This window comes from Ceratotherium simum, chromosome 33 (assembly GCF_057802395.1).
Source record: "Ceratotherium simum simum isolate JZ-2026a chromosome 33, ASM5780239v1, whole genome shotgun sequence".
Lineage (NCBI taxonomy): Eukaryota > Metazoa > Chordata > Mammalia > Perissodactyla > Rhinocerotidae > Ceratotherium > Ceratotherium simum.
The window spans coordinates 18,780,490-18,797,565 of NC_141932.1; the positions used below are offsets into that span (position 1 = coordinate 18,780,490).

General features: G+C 56.0%; 1 protein-coding gene across 3 annotated transcripts; it reads left to right on the top strand.

Moving 5' to 3' along the window:
• Positions 1-101: 101 nt before the first annotated feature.
• On the top strand, positions 102-16,760 carry RPS19 (small ribosomal subunit protein eS19). 3 transcript variants are annotated; one of them, XM_087421658.1, is made up of 7 exons: positions 102-245; positions 705-775; positions 1,053-1,153; positions 14,651-14,965; positions 15,217-15,335; positions 16,104-16,172; positions 16,306-16,760. In XM_087421658.1, exons 2-7 carry the CDS (start codon positions 705-707, stop codon positions 16,417-16,419), a joined length of 789 nt encoding a protein of 262 aa, XP_087277784.1. In that variant the 5' UTR covers positions 102-245; the 3' UTR covers positions 16,420-16,760. The 3 variants fall into 3 exon arrangements, with proteins under 3 accessions (XP_087277784.1, XP_004440163.1, XP_004440161.1); XM_004440106.3 differs by lacking the exons at positions 14,651-14,965; positions 15,217-15,335; positions 16,104-16,172; positions 16,306-16,760 and adding exons at positions 7,065-7,248; positions 7,765-7,819; positions 9,122-9,186 and having other exon boundaries at positions 152-245; XM_004440104.3 differs by lacking the exons at positions 102-245; positions 705-775; positions 1,053-1,153 and adding an exon at positions 9,145-13,042.
• Positions 16,761-17,076: the final 316 nt, after the last annotated feature.

Consider the following 17,076-nt stretch of genomic DNA (forward strand, 5'->3'; position numbering starts at 1 on the left):
GGCGGGAGGAAACACGCCTCCACGCATGTTCCCCTGGCTTTTCCCTTTGCCTTCCCGGCCCCTCACTACACACCCTCCCCTCTCGGGGAAGGCGAAGCCACATTTGCCCTGAGAAAGGTGGAGCCGTCTCTTCTAACCCCGTTCTCGCGAGCTCTCGCAACTCTCGCGAGACCCGAAGCCCGACTTGTGCGCCCGGGAAACCCCGTTGCTCCCTTTCCCCTGGCTGGCAGCGCGGAGGCCGCACGGTATGTCGGGCGCTCCGGTTCGCTTTGGGTGCAGGGTGTCCGGGCCCGACTCTTCGGCCCGGAGCGCGTGCCTGGGGGCTCCGGGGCGGCCGCACAGGGCTGCCCCGCCCCTTGCAGCCGCGGCCACGTGCGAGCGGCAGGCCCGGGCATATTCGGTTGGCGCGGTCCTGAACCCGAGGGGACCTGATGGGCCGCGGGGAAGGCGGGGGGCCCCCAGAGTCAGCGGCCGGGGTTTGCGGCGTATCCGCAAATTGGGCAGGCTGTGTTCGTGCGCCCTATGGAGGCCGTGGGCGCCCGTGAACTCTGTAGGACCCGCAGGCGCCGGGGCCTTCAGGGCGCGAAGTTGAAGTGGGGCCTTGGGAAGGAACAGGGTGGCAGTGTAGGTCGCGTGGGGCCGGCCTCCGGCCCCTGTCAGTCTCTCCGCCGGTCCTGGGTTCATGTGCTTGGTCCTTCCCTCAGATGCCTGGAGTTACTGTAAAAGACGTGAACCAGCAGGAGTTCGTCCGAGCTCTGGCAGCCTTCCTCAAGAAGTGAGTGTGGGGACTGGGGTTCGGAGGGCATGGGCCTGTCGTCTTTGCCTGGTCCCTCAGGGCCCGCAGTGTTTCTCTTTTCGGGTGGGGGAGATTTGAAGTCTCAGTGTGGAGTTTATCCTTGATACATGAGGGCTGGGTTGTGTTTGAGTTTCAGCTTCTTTGTGTTCTGGAACACATCGGGCTCCTGCTACAGTTGTGTTGAGGGCAGGGGATTTGGAGGATGAAGGCGTTTGTGGAGAACTCTGAATTTTGCCTTTCACTGTCTTGGTCTCAGGTCCGGGAAGCTGAAAGTCCCTGAATGGGTGGACACTGTCAAGCTAGCCAAGCATAAAGAGCTTGCTCCCTACGATGAGAACTGGTTCTACACGCGAGCTGGTGAGAACTGGGGCCTTTGGCTGGGTAGTGGGGATCTGGGTGACGCCTGGCACAGACCATACCTCCCCATTCCCTGAGTTCTTACTTGCTCCCTCAAGATTGCAAGAGAGGAGAAAGCTTTCACTGTCACTGCATGCTTTGTGTGATATTCAGTAATTTTGTACTCTGAACCTGATAATTCATTTGTAAAAGTTTTGTGTGAGGACCCTTGGTTTTCTCTGAGCCTCAAGGGAAATCCAGGGACAAATGAGTGTTCATATTTTGTTTAGAGGTGGTTTGTTTTAGAGAAAGGCATTATTCTCTCTGTGTCAATGGGTCAGTGGAGTTTAGACTCTCCCAGATCAAATCCTTCTCTACCACTCAACTGTGTGATCGCTATCTGCCTGTGCCTCTTGTTTTTCCATCTCTAAAATGGGGCTGATGATTATACCAATGTGGGATTATGGTGAGGATCAAATAAGTTTAACACAGTCAAAATGCTTTAAAACATGCTTATTGCAAAGTAATTGTCCAAGAAAAGTCAGCTGTCTTATTTTTATTGCTCAGATGATCATGCTAGTTTTCTCCCTGTCTTTAGCAAGTTGTTCCTGAGAAAGTGATTGGGGATCTGGCCAGGTAGCTCCTTGCTCTAAATCTTGAGAAGTCCCAAGTGCCCAGAAGAAAACCTATGATCACCCTGTGACATTTGCCAGCCCCCTCTTTTATCTTTTTCTTAATCTTGCAGTAATAACAACTTGGAAGAATTGAGTGTAGCCCCTAATTGCACAGTGCTAGTTCTTATCTGTCCTTGACATTTCAAGTTTCTCTAAGTTTTTACCCCCACCCCTCCCGAAGGCTTAAGTTGGGGATGAGGGGGTTAATGCTGTATTGTGCCAACGTGGCAGCTTCTGCACAGGCCTCCACTAAGGGCCCTCAGCCTCTCAGATCTTCAACCTTCCTATGCTGTGAAGTGAGGGCTCGGTCCTGGCCAAAGCTTGTATCCAGATAGGAAGTAGGTGGGAAACGGAGTTTGGAAATTGACAAAACTCCAGAATGACCTTGAGAAGAGTTGGCCTTGGTCCAAGTTGCCCAGCACCTGAGAAGACAAGGTATTTTGTAGATTGGTGGTGCACCCATCCATCAGATGCCCATGAGCTCCACTCTGTTTCAGGCCCTAGGCTGGGCAAAGGGGCCAACCTGACTCAGCCATGCCTCTCACCCTTGAGGACTACAAGGTCTCTGTGAGGTGGGTAAGGAGGGTGGCATATCCACCCACTCAGTTCTGTGCTTTTAGAAGGAAAATGGGGCTGGTGAAGGGAAGCTGACTTGACTTCCCTGTGCACACAGCAGTGATGGGGACTGGATGAGACCACCACCACCCCATTCTCCATCTTGAGAAGCAAGGCTGTGTGGTCCTCAATTTCTTTGGCAATGCCCCAAGAGTCAGTAGGTCAAGGCAGCTTTGGATCTAATATTAGGAGAAAGAATCTAATAGCTTTTCCCATTTGGTCAGGTGAACATACATATTTTGCTTAATCTGCACCTATCACAAACCTCCAAAGAAGGACTGGTGGTGTCTGTTTCATAGTTGACGTCAGGGAGGTTAAGTAACATGCTCAGGGTCTGCCCACAAGTGATGCCACCGTCCACCCCACCCTTGTCATCGCTTGGAGGTGAGGGGCTCCAGCTGTCTTTGGCAGCATTTTCTACATGGGGATAGATTAATGGGAAATGGGATTGAGAGCCTGCATAACACACCTAGATGAGCCTGCTGGTCATCTTTACAGTTGCTGTGGTCCTTTCTGGCCACCATGCCCCTTCTCTAGCATCTCACTGGGTGTACATCCTCTGCGTGCCCTGCTGGTCTCCCTTACTTGGGGTGTCCAAAGCTCCCTTTTTGACCTCATTTTCCTAGCTGCCCTAGTGGCATAGGGTGGTGGTTCTAGACCAAGGTATGTACATCTTTGTTGGGAGACAGCCACGCCCATTTGTTTACATTTGTGGCAGAGGTGGAGTTGCAGTTGTGACGGACTACATGGCCTACAAAGCCTAGGATATTTACTATCTAATCCTTTATGGGGAGTTTCCCAAGCTCTATTCTAGAGTCTAGAGTGCTGCTGCCTAGTTTGGTCAGCTCATAGTCTGGACAAGTTGTTGTCCTAGGAGATACTCATTTACCAAAGAGGGAACTGAAGTACAGACAGGTGAAGCCACCCTGGGAGTGTGTGGTGGGCTGACTCGAAAACCAGGGTCTGTGCCATATTTACTTTTATCCTTCTCGGGGTCGTGGAGCTTGGCCTGTTTAGCCCCCTAAGGGGGTCGGGCCTAAAGCACAGGTAGGGCAGTGGCCTGGCCTCCAACACTGAGTTCTGGCCTTGGAGGCTACAGGGCAAATTCTAGAAGCGTGGAGGAGCCAATGTGAGGTGGACAGGTCTTGGTCTCAGGTGGGGGATAAAGAGGCCCGAGGCAGAGGGCAGTGCCCTCCTCAGGTTGGTCTGGAAGAGGGACAGAGCCGTAGGAGTCAGAAGTCTCAAGGTAGTGGTATAAGGGGTAGAGTGAGGTGGGGCTAGAAAGAACCTGTGTCGGGCAAGTGGAGGCGTCTAAGGGGAAGGGCGGTGTCATTCAGCGGAAGACCACCCTAGGGCTTTGTGAGGGGGGTGGTGCAGTGTGGTCCTGGACGTGCCTTTTGACCTCCAGTTCTCAGAAGGGTCTGCCTGGGAGGGAGGTGAGAATCCAGTGTGTCTTGCTAGGCATCCAGCAGTGAGCAACTGCTAAATTGGGACACCTGAATGCGTTTTACTGTAGGATGGAGGCTGGTCATCTCTGACCCCTGCGCAGGACTGGGCACCCAGTCACGCTGTGTTAGTGGAAGGACTGAGGCCTGGGAGGCATTTGCATTGCAGGAGCTAGTTAAGGGGTGAATCAAGGTCAGGGAAGTGGTTTTTTTTCCTTAGAAGTTTGGCGGAGAACTGTGAAGGGCAAAGTGTATCTGGAAGTCTTCCTTCCCTCACTATGACTCAGTAGGTCAGGATGGGGCCATGGATCTGAACTTAAAACCAGCTGTTGAGATGCTGAGTTGCCAAGATCCTTGAGAAGCCTTGCCTGGTCTGCCATGTGCTCAAGTGCAGTGTGACCCTGCCCTCGTCCACCTAGTGGCCCAGCAGGACACGCAGCTGCTCTCCTTTGACTGGGCTCACAGTGGGGGCAGGGGCTACATGGTCCCTCATTTACAGTTCAAGGTGGGAAGTGACTCCTTGACAGGGTTTCCCAAGAGGAGCGAGCAGGTCACCACCTCAAGGATGCAGGAGAAGACCTTTTGAGGGACTGAAGGAGAAGCCATTTGCAACAGCACCTGGCTCGCTGTGGCCCTCATATACACCAGCTAGGATGACCTGGATTTACGCGGTTACAACTCCACTTCAAAAGGTGGAGCTGGGACCTGCCTCTCAAGGGCTGAGGAGAGGGGGTGAAAAAGAGGTCAGTATTTTGTACAACTGAATATTTCAACTGTTAACCACTTCTGATTTGTGAAGTTTATACTCTTCTCCCTTCTCATGGGTCAGGAAAATAATTATCACACACTAGGGTGGCGGAGAGGACCTTATGATATCTTGACACCACACCAGAGGTTTTACATGGTGTTAAAAAAAAATTTAAACCCATCCCCCGCCTTGAAGAAACTAATAGTTGGACTTCATCAGAGCGTATTCTCTGCCGGTCCCTGCTCAGGATTTAAGTGAGCCGTCCCCTTTAGTGCCGCTGCACGGACTACCTGAGGTGGGGGTGGACTTTGTCACAGCTGATGGGGAGCAGTGTTGGGATTCAAACCCCATCTACCGGACAGCTCAGGGCTTGGCCACCCCTTTCCATCCCGAGCCCAGGTGGACTGGGCTGAGCACTGGTCCTGGTTTGGTAAGACAGAGGTTAGGCATCCTGTGTCTGGTGCGAAGCACTTCTGGACATCTGCGTGCTTCCTGGTGTCCATCTTACCCCTTTCCTGAGGTTGTCCTACTTTCCCCAGCCATGGGTACAGCCCGAGTGGGAGAGCAGAGCTCCACCCAGAGCCAGGGCATGGCCAGGTACAGGTGCGGGAGGGATGGCAGTCACCATTAGGCATTTGAGCTGGTCTTAAAGGGTGGAATCTTCCAGTGATGTCACTTTACTGACACAAAGATTGTGGGGGTGGCTTCTGGCAGAGGGTGGGCAGCTTGATGCCTGAAAGAGGGGCAGAGCAATGGTGTAGGGGGTAGGTGGAGGAAAAAAAGACCCAAGGAGTCGTTTTAAAATGAGCAGAGGCTGGAGGCAGTGAGACCGGGGAGAGGCTGCACAGTGGGGCTGGAGAGGTGGTGAGGGTTTGGGCTGTGCTTTTGGCCCCTAGAAGCCCATTGCTGTATTGGGAGACAATCTTAGGGGGCAGGAGGGTCCTGGGAACAAGTGGTGTGGAAGAACTGCTCTGGGAGGAGCAGCTGGAGGGGAGGAGGAGCCCACCTCACCTGGTCAGTCCCACCCACCCCCGGTTCACAACACTGGAGGGTCATGGATGTGGCCGGGTGCTCAGCTCTCAGCAGTAAGTAGTTATTGAAGGAATGAATCCTTGATTGCCTTGCCCGTCTTCAGGACTAAGAGTAGTCACTTGGGCAAAACCTAACATGCTGGTTTCTCAGGGCCCCGGGGTGACCTGGAGTCTCTGCCCTTGAGCTCCCAGCCAAGTAGGGCCTGTGATGGCTGAAGTACCTTGGGCTCCAATTCCTTCAAATCTCAGTGGCCCCCTAAGGTAAAAATCCAGAGCAGTCTGGAGGGGCTGTCCGTCCAGAGCTGTGTGACGTAAGGCCAGTGAGTACCCTCTGGAGCCTGTTTCCTTTTTTTCTTTTTTTTTTCCTTTTTTGTGAGGAAGATCAGCTCTGAGCTAACATCTGTGCCTATCTTCCTCTATTTTATGTGGGACGCTGTCACAGCATGGCCTGACAAGCGGTGCATCAGTGCGCACCCGGATCCAAACCCGGGCCGCCAGCAGCAGAGCGCACGCACTTAACCGCTACGCCACGGGGCCGGCTCCTGGAGCCTGTTTCCTTTTCTGTGAAGAAGACTAGCACTTGACAGATACCCATGGGATCCTCACAGTAACCCTCATCTGAGGGACTGTTTCTCCTGGTTCTCAGATGAATGTAGGTGACTTGCCAAGGCCACACCGTCAGGCCAGCTCCTAAGGCCATCTTATTACCTCATAGGAGAAAAGCTGGAAAGCAGATGGCACAGGGCCTGGCAGATGGGTGCTCCAGGTGAACAGAAATGTGAGCTCATTTCCAAAGAGGCTGGCTGGAATGGACCAGGGACTTGCCCGAGCCAGTCTAGGGACAAAAATCCTTGTGATCACAGAGGGGGTAATGCACATTCTGGGTTGGGAACATCCACCGCGTGAGGCATCGCCCCTGTCCTGGACCACTGTTACCCTGAGCTCTCCGGGGCTGGCAGTAGGTCCCTTCTCCACTCTCCTGCCTCTCAGGCCCGGGCACATGGAGACGGACAGTCATGGCTTAAACACTTGCTAGGCTCTACCTGCAGAACCTCAGGTCCAGCCTCACAGCAGCACGGCTAGGGCAGTAGCAGCTAAGAAAGTCGGTCCTGGGGAGGCGGGTTCCCTGCCCAGTCACATGCTGTGGCAGTCCCTCCACTGCCTGTGTGTCCCGTCTCTTAGGCTGGGCCTAGGGTGCAGGGCAGTTTGTGAAAGAGCTGGAGGTGGGGGTCAGGTACTGCGTCTTGGTGTGTGTGCTCATTCCCTCTGGCTATCGAAAGGTGAGAATTAGCTGGCACACAGAGAATTGTCTATGTGTGTGACTTTGAGCCAGGCCCTTTGCTCAGCCTGCCTCAGCTGTGGAGAGGAGTTTCTCTGCCTGAGAAGGTTCTTCAAGTCTCTCCCTTGTGCCCCACCCAGCTTCCACAGCACGGCACCTGTACCTCCGGGGCGGCGCTGGAGTCGGCTCCATGACCAAGATCTATGGGGGACGTCAGAGAAACGGTGTCATGCCCAGCCACTTTAGCAGAGGCTCCAAGAGCGTGGCCCGCAGGGTCCTCCAAGCCCTGGAGGGGCTGAAAATGGTGGAAAAGGACCAAGATGGGTAAGCAAGGGAGGGGGGTGATGGAGGAGCCTTGGGGCCAGATAACCTACAATGAAGTTGTCAAGGGCGATCCCACCCCCCCATGCAGAGGTGCCAGGTTTGTCCTGCACGGGCTGCACCTGCCCATCAGGCAGGCAAGGGATTCTGCAAAAAAGCAAACAGCGAGGGGCCTCACCCCGACCTCTCTGGCTGACTACCCTGGGCTCCAGGAAGGTAATTTAGCGACTGTCTGCTTTCATTAGCCTGCTCGTTAACTTTTCCCAATTGATTTTTCGGGGCTTTTGATCTAATCCTTGCACAGACGACACCCCGTCAGCTCCCAGGGGGGCTCCCACTCCTGCCCCCAGCTCGTTAGAATGCAGCCGACTGGGGCCCTCAATGGGACTTGGCTGGCGTCATGTGGTCCTGTGACCAGGTGCCTTCTTGGGAAGCCTGGCTCACATCAAGGAGGGGCCTGGCAGGGATGGGGTTGAAAGCCAGCACTCACTGGGGGCTGCATGACCCTTCTCTCCTCAGGGGCCGCAAACTGACACCTCAGGGACAGAGAGATCTAGACAGAATCGCTGGACAGGTGAGGCGGGAGTGCAAGCTGGGTTCCTCAGTCACTGCCGGGGCGTGTCCAGAGCCCAGGCTTTGTCGGATCAGAGTTCCTTCCTGGAGGGCACAGCCAGTCTGGTGGGGGTCAGAGAGCTGCGGGGGGTGGGGGGGGGAGGCGTGTGGAGAAGAAAGAACATTTCTGACTGACTGCCTCCCGGAGCTAGTTGGAAATGCATGTGTCGGGGTGAAGGGAACCCAGGCCCAGGGTGCAGCTGAGCTAGCTTCTCGTATAGAATGTGTTCCGGCACACAACTCCCTCTTCCCAGGTCAGCCTTCTTACCGATTCTGGCTGCAATGTTTCCTCTTTTTTTTTTTTTTTTTTTTGTGAGGAAGATCAGCCCTGAGCTAACATCCGTGCTAATCCTCCTCTTTTTTCTGAGGAAGACCGGCTCTGAGCTAATATCTATTGCCAATCCTCCTCCTTTTTTCCCCCAAAGCCCCAGTAGATAGTTGTATGTCATAGTTGCACATCCTTCTAGTTGCCGTATGTGGGATGCCGCCTCAGCATGGCCGGAGAAGCGGTGCATCGGTGCGCGCCCGGGATCTGAACCCGGGCCACCAGTAGCGGAGCATGTGCACTCAACCACCAAGCCACGGGGCCGGCCCTGCAATGTTTCCTTAGTCTTCATGCTTACTCAGCCTGAGATGGGGGGCTGGGGAGACGGGAGAGGCAGGCTGGCACAGAACTTGGGTCTCCATCCAGATGACTGGCTGGCTGGACACCTTGGGGCAGAGTCGAATCACCTGGAGCCAGTCTCCCTGTGTCTAGAATGATCTGTACTTGCCTGCCTCACAGGGTGGTGGTGAGGATTCAGTGAGCTACAGCAGCAAAAGCTCCCAGAGTTAGGCATGAACCCATGGTTGGTTTTCTTCTTTCTGTATCATTCACTCAGGCCTCCTAGGAGCCTTGGAGTGTTTAGTCACTTAGCTGTCAGGAAAAAATGTGGAATATGTCAGCTCTCTGGGAGTTGGGGGTGGATCTGGAAGGAGAAAGGTGAGCTCTTCCGGGGCAGTGCAGGGCCTGGCACAAACATCAGTGTGGGTGACAAAGGGCAGTGAGCAGAGGTTGGAATCTCACTCCAACACTCCCTTTCCTTGAGTCGCAGTTTATGTAGGCTTCTGTAAAATGGGGGCACATCTAGGGTTGTGAGGATTAGATGAGATGAATACATGTGAAACTGAATCGGGATGCCTGGTGGGTCATGGGTAGCTATTACAAAGTGCCTGAACACAGACCCTGTGACTGATCTAATTACTCGTCCATCTTTTCCCACAGGTGGCAGCTGCCAACAAGAAGCATTAGAACAAATGATGCTGGGTTAATAAATTGCCTCATTCGTAGTCCTGGTCTTCATCTCTCTTGATTGGCTGCTCTTTTTCTGTTTGGGGGCATGAGGAAGGAGCACTGCACTTCCCATCCTTTTTGAAAGAGAGGGGCTAGGGGTCCCTGGGTGGCGGTGGCACCCAGCAGCTGCGAGAGCCTGAGGCCCAGCATTCCCGGTTCAAACAGTTCCTCCCCAAGCGGGCAAAATGCCCTGCTTGGGCTGGTGGGTGGGTGGCCCAGGCCCCAGGGGCCCTTGCACCTCCCCCACATCCTGCCTTTGCAATTTTCAGAAAATGAGAAACTGAAAGGAGTGGCTGTTTTAGGCAGTGGCCCCAGCTGGGGCCTTGACCGCGGAGGTGACACTGCCCCCTGCTGGAACAAAGCAGGAGGGCCCCTGGGCTCAGATACTTCCCTGGAAGGAGCTGCACAAGGGCAGACATCCCTGATTCCAGGCGGCCCCTTAAGTGCCTCCAGCCCCAGGTGATCTAGTATGTACCTCCTCTTGCTGGCCTACACCGGCAGGGTGGTCCTGCCTAAGCCTTCTCGAGGGATTTCAGTGGCCTTGGGCCCTAATGTGAAATGGAGCCAGTCGCACCGTCCCAGAGTTGGGGTGGAGTGCTGGAGGCGGCACGGAGCAGGCTGGCACCGGGCGGCCGCCTACACCCCCGAGGGAGGGGCGCTCGAGGGGCTTGCGCAGAGGCTGAGCTCGCCTGGCGCTCGCGGCGCCACTTCCACGGTATTGCACGGTGGTTGGCTCTGGGCACGAATGGCGCGGCAGCTCCGCCTGTGATTGGACCCCTAGTCGGGGAGGGAGATGCGAAGGGTGCCCAGTGGGCACGTGCCGAGCCCCAAAGAGAGGAGCTTGGAAAGGGCCCTCTTACCGCCCCATGTGACCAGAATCATTTCTCAGTCCGGGAGAACTAAGATGCTGTGCTTGAGTTGGCTTGGCCAAGGTTCCCACGGCTCAAATTAGTCCTCAGATCAGACCCATTTCCTTCCAGTGCCAAGCCTGGGCTTTCAGCTCCAAACAATGGGGTTCCAATTCCAACTCTGTCCCTAATGCGGTGCGACCCTGAGCAACTTACTTCCCCTGTGATCCTTCTGCTCCTTGTCTATGCTGCTTACTCCTGAGGGATTCAGGATTTGGGGAGATACCATGTAGAGAGTGCCTTGGCTCAGAGCAGCACATCTGGCAGACAACCAGTGGGTATTACCCAAATTTAAGACCGAGATGTTCAAAATAGAATATCAAACCAAAGAGTCCTACACTGGGTGAGGAATGAAGCCGTCATCCCACCAGCTGGCCGGAAGTTGTCGGTGCTGGAAGATTTGTACTGAATAAACACCTAGAGCCTACCACATGCAAGGCACTTTATAAATACTACATCATGTAATACACCTGACAACCCTATGAAGTAGGTGCCAAAAAGCACCCGCATTTTGGCGATGGGGAAAGTAAGCCGTGCATTGGGTAATTTGCCCCCCTGATGCCACAGCTAAGGGGTGGCAAAGCCAGCCATTTGTACCCAGGCAACCTGGCTCCAGCCCAAGGCTCTAGCCACTACGGTGCTCTGTCCCTCAGAAGTGAGAAAACAGGAAAACGAGGCCCAAAGGGTTACACTTCTGGGCATAGCCTTCGGCCAGTCACTCCCCATTCTGGGCTCCAGTTTCCTCTTTTGCCGATTGAGGATGAACACATTTCCCAGAGTTGTCATGAGAAAACACTACCAAGCATCTGGTTCCCACGCACAGAGCCAGACATCAGCGGTTCTGGGTAAGAGGGAGGTGGAGGTGCCCAGACTGGCCAGCCCCGCCTGAGAGGGTCTGCATTCTGCTGGCAGCGCCTCTCCAGCCGCTGGGGGGCAGTCGAGGGCCTGGAAACCGGCTCAGCCACTGAAGAATGCTAAAAGAGGTGAATTCCTAGGGCTGCAGCCTCTGGAACCAGGCTTTTCCTAGATGGGGGTCCTAAGGAGGAACTGAAGCACAGAGGGGCTAATGACCTGCTATATAGCGAAGGGCCCAACAGAACACCTGCGTCCCTGGAGGGAAGGGAGGAGGGCCCTGGGGCTAGAGAAGGGGAACTGTGTCCTAGGAACTGTGCAAAGCACACTGTGTAATACTTTTACAGCCTCATAAGGCGGGGGGATTGTGCCAAGATTACAGGAGGAGAAACTGAGGCTCAGACGACTAGTCAGTTGGCAGAGCTGAGATTCAAACCCAGGAATCTTGAATTCTCGAGGCCTACGCTCTTCTGTGTGGGTGACAGTTGCATTTTTAAAAATTAGGAAATACTTGAAGCATGCAAAACAGAATACATAGTAGTGTAACAAAGACCCATGAACCCACCACCCAGCTTAAGAAGTAAAACAAGACGTAAAACTAAGAAGGACAAAGCCTTCTGGGTACCATCCCCGTCATACCCCCTGTCTTCCCCTAGAGGTAACCCCTCTCAGGAATTGGGCGTCACTCCCCTGCCTGGGGTTACACCTTTACTACAATCACATGTGTCCCTAACGGCACACGGTGTTGTTTCGCTTTTTGAAAACAAGTCAACTGTATCACACTAAAATATTTTTTTTCTCATTTTCGTGTTATTCCTGAGATCCAGCCTTGTTGACACGTGAAGCTCCTCCGCCTGTTCTCCTGCTGTATATTGCTCCACTGGCTGGTTGTACCACAATTTATGCATCCAATCTCCTGTAAGTGGGCTTTTCGTTCGTTTCCCAGCTTTTGCTACCAAAACTCTCCCTGTGATAAATTTTTTTCCTACATGTCTCCCCACTGTGTGTGGTGGTCCCCTAACTGCTCACAAACATCTCAACAACCTCATGTCATTCCCCACCCGCACCCCACGGACCCCATTTCCCTCCCACTTGACCTGAAATGATACTCAAAGGAACGTGGGCACACATAAGTGACTTTGAATCTCTGCTCCACCTAACAACCGGGCAAGTGACAGTGGTGGCATCCCCCCTCTGGGCCTCAGTTTCCTCCTCTGTAAGATGGGGGGTGGCCTACCTTGCCTCCATGTGGGGCGGTGGAAGTGAAAGAACACCAAGAAAGAGCCCCTCATGTCTTTAACTCCTTGGGGGCCAGAAACATCATCTCATGTCACAACACCAGGGAGATCTTCTCAGCCTCATCTCTTGGATTAAAAATGCCAAGGCTCAGAAACGGAAGCCACCACCTCGTCATAGAGCTAGCTGGCCTGCCTCATTTATTCCTTGGGGACATCAGTAGTAACCAATGTTTCCGGAGCACCTACTGTGTGCCGGGCCCTGTGTTCAGTGCTGTGCACTCACAGCTCCTTTAAATTCTCGTTTCCAACCCCAAGAAGTGAGGACATGGAGGCTCAGAGACAGGACAAGGTTTGCCCAAGGCCAGTGAGGGGCAGAAACCAAGCTGGGACCCAGCACCCCGACCACCTGTGTGCGGTAGGCACCTCGAACTCTGGCTCCCTCAGGCTTCCTTTCCAGGGCTCTGCCAGTAATGAGCCTGAGCCAAACCAGGCCTTGAACCGGCCTCTTCCTCCCACCCAAGGAGCCTCCCCTCAGGGGAATTGTGGCCACCGCAGGTGCAGGGAGCGGTTCCTCTCCACTCACGGCCTGAAGCGGCGTACTTGAAGTGGCGTACTGCCAGGGTCTGCCCAGCAGCCGAAGGGCCCAGCATTGGGGCCAGTGGAGCCCATCTCCGGCAGGGCTGGGCAGGAAGTGGGGCGGGGTTTGGGGCCCGCCGAGGTGGGATCTGGTACCCCAGGAGTGCTGCGACCCAGACGGACCAACCCACTGGAGAAGATGCCTGGGGGTCCCGGAGTCCTCCAAGCCCCGCATGCCACCATCTTCCTCCTCTTCTTGTTCTCCGCTGCTGGCCCAGGTATGTGGCTAACAGGCGGGTGCTGGGGGGAGGTGGTGGGGAGACTAGGGAGCCTGGAGAGGGCACAGGCAGAGGGAAGGGCGCTGGGGGGGGGGGGCAGCAGGAAGGGTAGCCAGGAAAGGCCCTGTAGAAGCCGCATCTGTCTGCTTGACTGTCCCAAGCTGGCTGAGGAGAGGCTGGAGGGGCCTCAGCGACGTTGGAGGGACGTCCACAGCCCCATGGAGGAAGGCAGGGGCAAAAGAGAGACGCCTTCCCCACCCCCTCATCCGCACAGGTCAAAATAAGGAACTAAGGTCACCCTTGACTGAGCTCCAGAGCTGGGGGCAGGAAGGGGACCTGGCGGTAGCACTCAGCTTCAGAGGGCAGAAGAAGCTATCTCCTTTTCTGCCTTAAATTTCAGTCCCTGCTGTGTAGGGAGCCCCTTCTCAGTGCTGGGGAGGGGGCGCCTCATCGACACCGCCCCCCTCCCCTCTCCCTTTGCAGTACCAGCTGGTGGGGCTGTGACCACCCTGTTTGGCTGACAAGTTCAGAGAGGGGGGCGGTCACTCAAGGTCACACTAGGAGCTGAGATTGGAGCCCGCGACCCTGAGGTTACTGCCTCTTTCCCCACCTCTTCCTCCTCCTCTCTTCTTCACCTCACTTCTCCTCCTCCTCCTCCTCCCTCCAGAAAAGGCAGAGCCAGCCATGTGGACAGGCCAGGGAGGGCTGAGGCTGGGGTTTCCCTGAGCAGCCACCCTGGGCCACCCCTGGCTGCCTCTCGCCAACCACCCTGCTGAAGCCCTCCCCTAACCCCTTGCCCAGCCCACTGAATGCACTCACCTCTGACCCCCAGGTCAACACACGCAAGTCACAGAGAATAAGGGACAGGCCTGGGATCACAGGGCACAGCAGGCCGAAGATTGGCAGGAAGAGGCCCAGGGGGCCCAGGGTTTGAACCCCCAGCCACTCCTGCTGCCCTGGTGATGCCGGGCAGCCAACTCCCTGGGCCTCAGCCATCCCACCTATAAAATGGGGATAGTGAGAGAACCTACTTTAAGGGTTTTGTGAAGATTACACAAGATCAAGTGCCAGGTGCAGGGCCAGGCTGGGTAGACCAGGAGGGCCTTCAGGAGGAGGTGATGCCCATGATTCCAAAAGGAGCTGCCTAGGCAGGGTACTTCTAGCACGAGGGAACCAAATATCCAGACACCAGCGAGTTCAGTGGGGCCAAAGCACAGAGCAGGTGTGGGGCGAGTGGCAAGTGGTAGCACTGGAGAGGCGAGTGGGGACCCTCAGGGGTGTGTCACCACCCCCCGGTGTCTCACTCTCCTCCCCAGGATGTCCTCACCCCCCCCCCCAAGTTGCATCCTCTCTCCTCCCAGGGTGTCTCACTCTCCTCCTCTAGGTTCCTCCTCACCCCCATCAAGTGTACGTTATCCTAATTCTCCCCACAGAGGCACCTTCACTCCTTGCTCCTAACACCACCCTCTCTCCCCCGCACTTCTCTCTCCTCTCCCAGGAGTGTCCTCATATGCACCCCACACACACACCCAGGGGTGCCGCAGCTGCAGAGGCCAGGGCTGGGCCTGGTCCCTACCTGCAGCCCCTGACCCATCCTCCTCTCTGCAGGCCCTGGGTGCCAGGCCCTGTGGGTGCACTGGGGCCCGCCATCAGTGACAGTGAGCGTGGGGGAGGACGCCCGCCTCCCGTGCCCGTACAACGGCAGCAGCCCAGGCAGCTCCGTCAACATCACCTGGTGGCGCATCCTCATCCTCGAAAAGAAGAACCACACGTGGCCCTCAGTGTTCCTGGAGCACAGCAAGGTCACCAATGGCGAGCTGATCATCCCACAGGTGAACAAGAGCCACGGGGGCATGTACAGGTGCCAGGTGGAGGAAAACAAGATGGTGAAGCACTCCTGCGGCACCTACCTCCGCGTGCGTGGTGAGTGCCTGGGCCCTGGCCCCGAGGTCCCTCTGCAGTTGGGGATGCTCAGCATCCTCATCTGTGACGTGGGGATGGGGCCAGTGCCGTAGTGGGCATCCTCACCTCCGGCTCGCACACACTGACCGATTTTCACATCTGCCCAGTGGGGGCTTCAGTGGTCCTGGGCCTGGTTGGGCGGTGGGTGGGGAGGGCCAGGAGGCCAGGGAGGGCCGGAGGTGCCAGGGCTCTGAGCAGCACCCCCCTCACAGAGCCGCTCCCCAGACCCTTCCTGGACATGGCGGAGGGCACCAAGAACAACATCATCACAGCCGAGGGGATCATCCTGCTGTTCTGCGCTGTGGTGCCTGGGACGCTGCTGCTGTTCAGGGTGAGCCACTGGGGACCAGAGCTCTCTGAGTCTGAGGGTCCCCACTTAAAACTCGAGAGAATGACAGCACTCACCTCACAGGGGCTGTGAGGACTAAATGAATTAATACAACGACAGGAGTTTACATGGTCCTGGGCCCAGAGGAACGTCCTTGCTCAGTCTTCCCTCATGGTTGTACGCACTCTCCCCCCCACCCAGAGTGCCTCACTCTCCCCCGCCCCGGTGCCTCACTCTCCCCCCCCAGGTGCCTCACTCTCCCCACCTAGGTGCCTCACTCTCCCCCCACAGGTGCCTCACTCTCCTCCCCCAGAGTGCCTCACTCTCCCCCTCCAGGTGCCTCACTCTCCCCCACCAGGTGCCTCACTCTTCCCACCGCAAATGCCTCACTCTCCCCCCCTCCCAGGTGCCTCACTCTTCCCCGCCAGGTGCCTCACTCTCCCCACCCCCAAGAGTGCTGTAGCCCTCCAGATGTAGCCCAGGCCAGGGAAGATGGTGGCTGGGTGTCCTCCCAGAGTCTCTGACCTGAACCAGCCTCTCTTTAGGCCACAGGGCAACTACTGCTGTTTACTATTATTGTTGTTGTTATTCATGTAAGGCAGTGAAGACAGCAGAAAGGACACTGGCTTGGCCCCAGAGAGACCTGCCACTCACTGGATATGTGGCTTTGGGCATGTCCCTTACCCTCTCTGGTAAAGCACCTCCTGGCATCCAAGAGGTCTGCAAACATATTCCATCCCCCCCTCACTGAGGCTCCCAATCCCCCAACAGAAACGATGGCAGAACTTGAAGTTTGGGCCGGACATGCAGGATGACTATGAAGATGAAAATCTTTATGAGGTGAGTGGAGGGTAGGGACAGGTTAGGGTCAGGTGCATTGGGGGGTGGTCACATGGGGTTCCTCCCCAGTGTTGGCTGGGGCAGGGACCTGGGCATCAGGACACTGAGGCCCATCACCACGTTTCCACCCCAGGGCCTGAACCTTGATGACTGTTCCATGTACGAGGACATCTCCAGGGGCCTCCAGGGCACCTACCAGGACGTGGGCAGCCTCCACATCGGAGACGTCCAGCTGGAGAAGCCATGACCCAGCTGGGCTGCCCCTGTCTGCGGTGCTTCCAACTCATGTCTGATCCCACATCCCTGGAACCCGCTCTCTTTTCACAATCTTTCCTGGGAGTGTCCTGACTCAACTTTCCGCTTAGGAGTGTCCACTCTTCTTCCCTCTAGACTGTCCTCATCTCCAGCTCACACCCTAACTCAATCCTCCCCCTGCTGCCTTTCCCAGCCTCCCCCTCAACCCCCAGCAGGTAATGAGCCCTTAATTGCTGCCTCTGGGGGAGCTGATTGTAGCAGCCTCGTTAGTGTCACCTCCCCCTCCCTGCTCTGTCATGGCCACTTAGTGATAATAAATCCTTCCCAACTGCAGACCTTGGCAGGAGTCACGGATCTCACTGGGATCGGCCCCCTCCTCCTCTGGGACCCAGGAGTCCAGGCCCCCAGTCCCTTCCTCCCTCAGACGCAGGATTCTGGGTCCCCAGCCCCTGCCCACTCCCCACACCTGGGACCAGGTAGCCAGTCTTGGCTGCCTCCTGAGAGAAACAGGAGTGTCTTGGGGAAGGCCCCACCCCAGGCCACGTCCCTGAGCAGGGGGCAGGGGGTGGCGCGACAGGAGGGAGTAAGACGACCATATTTATTCACTGGTATTTAAGTCCCAGAAACACAAGTACAAACACAGGGGATT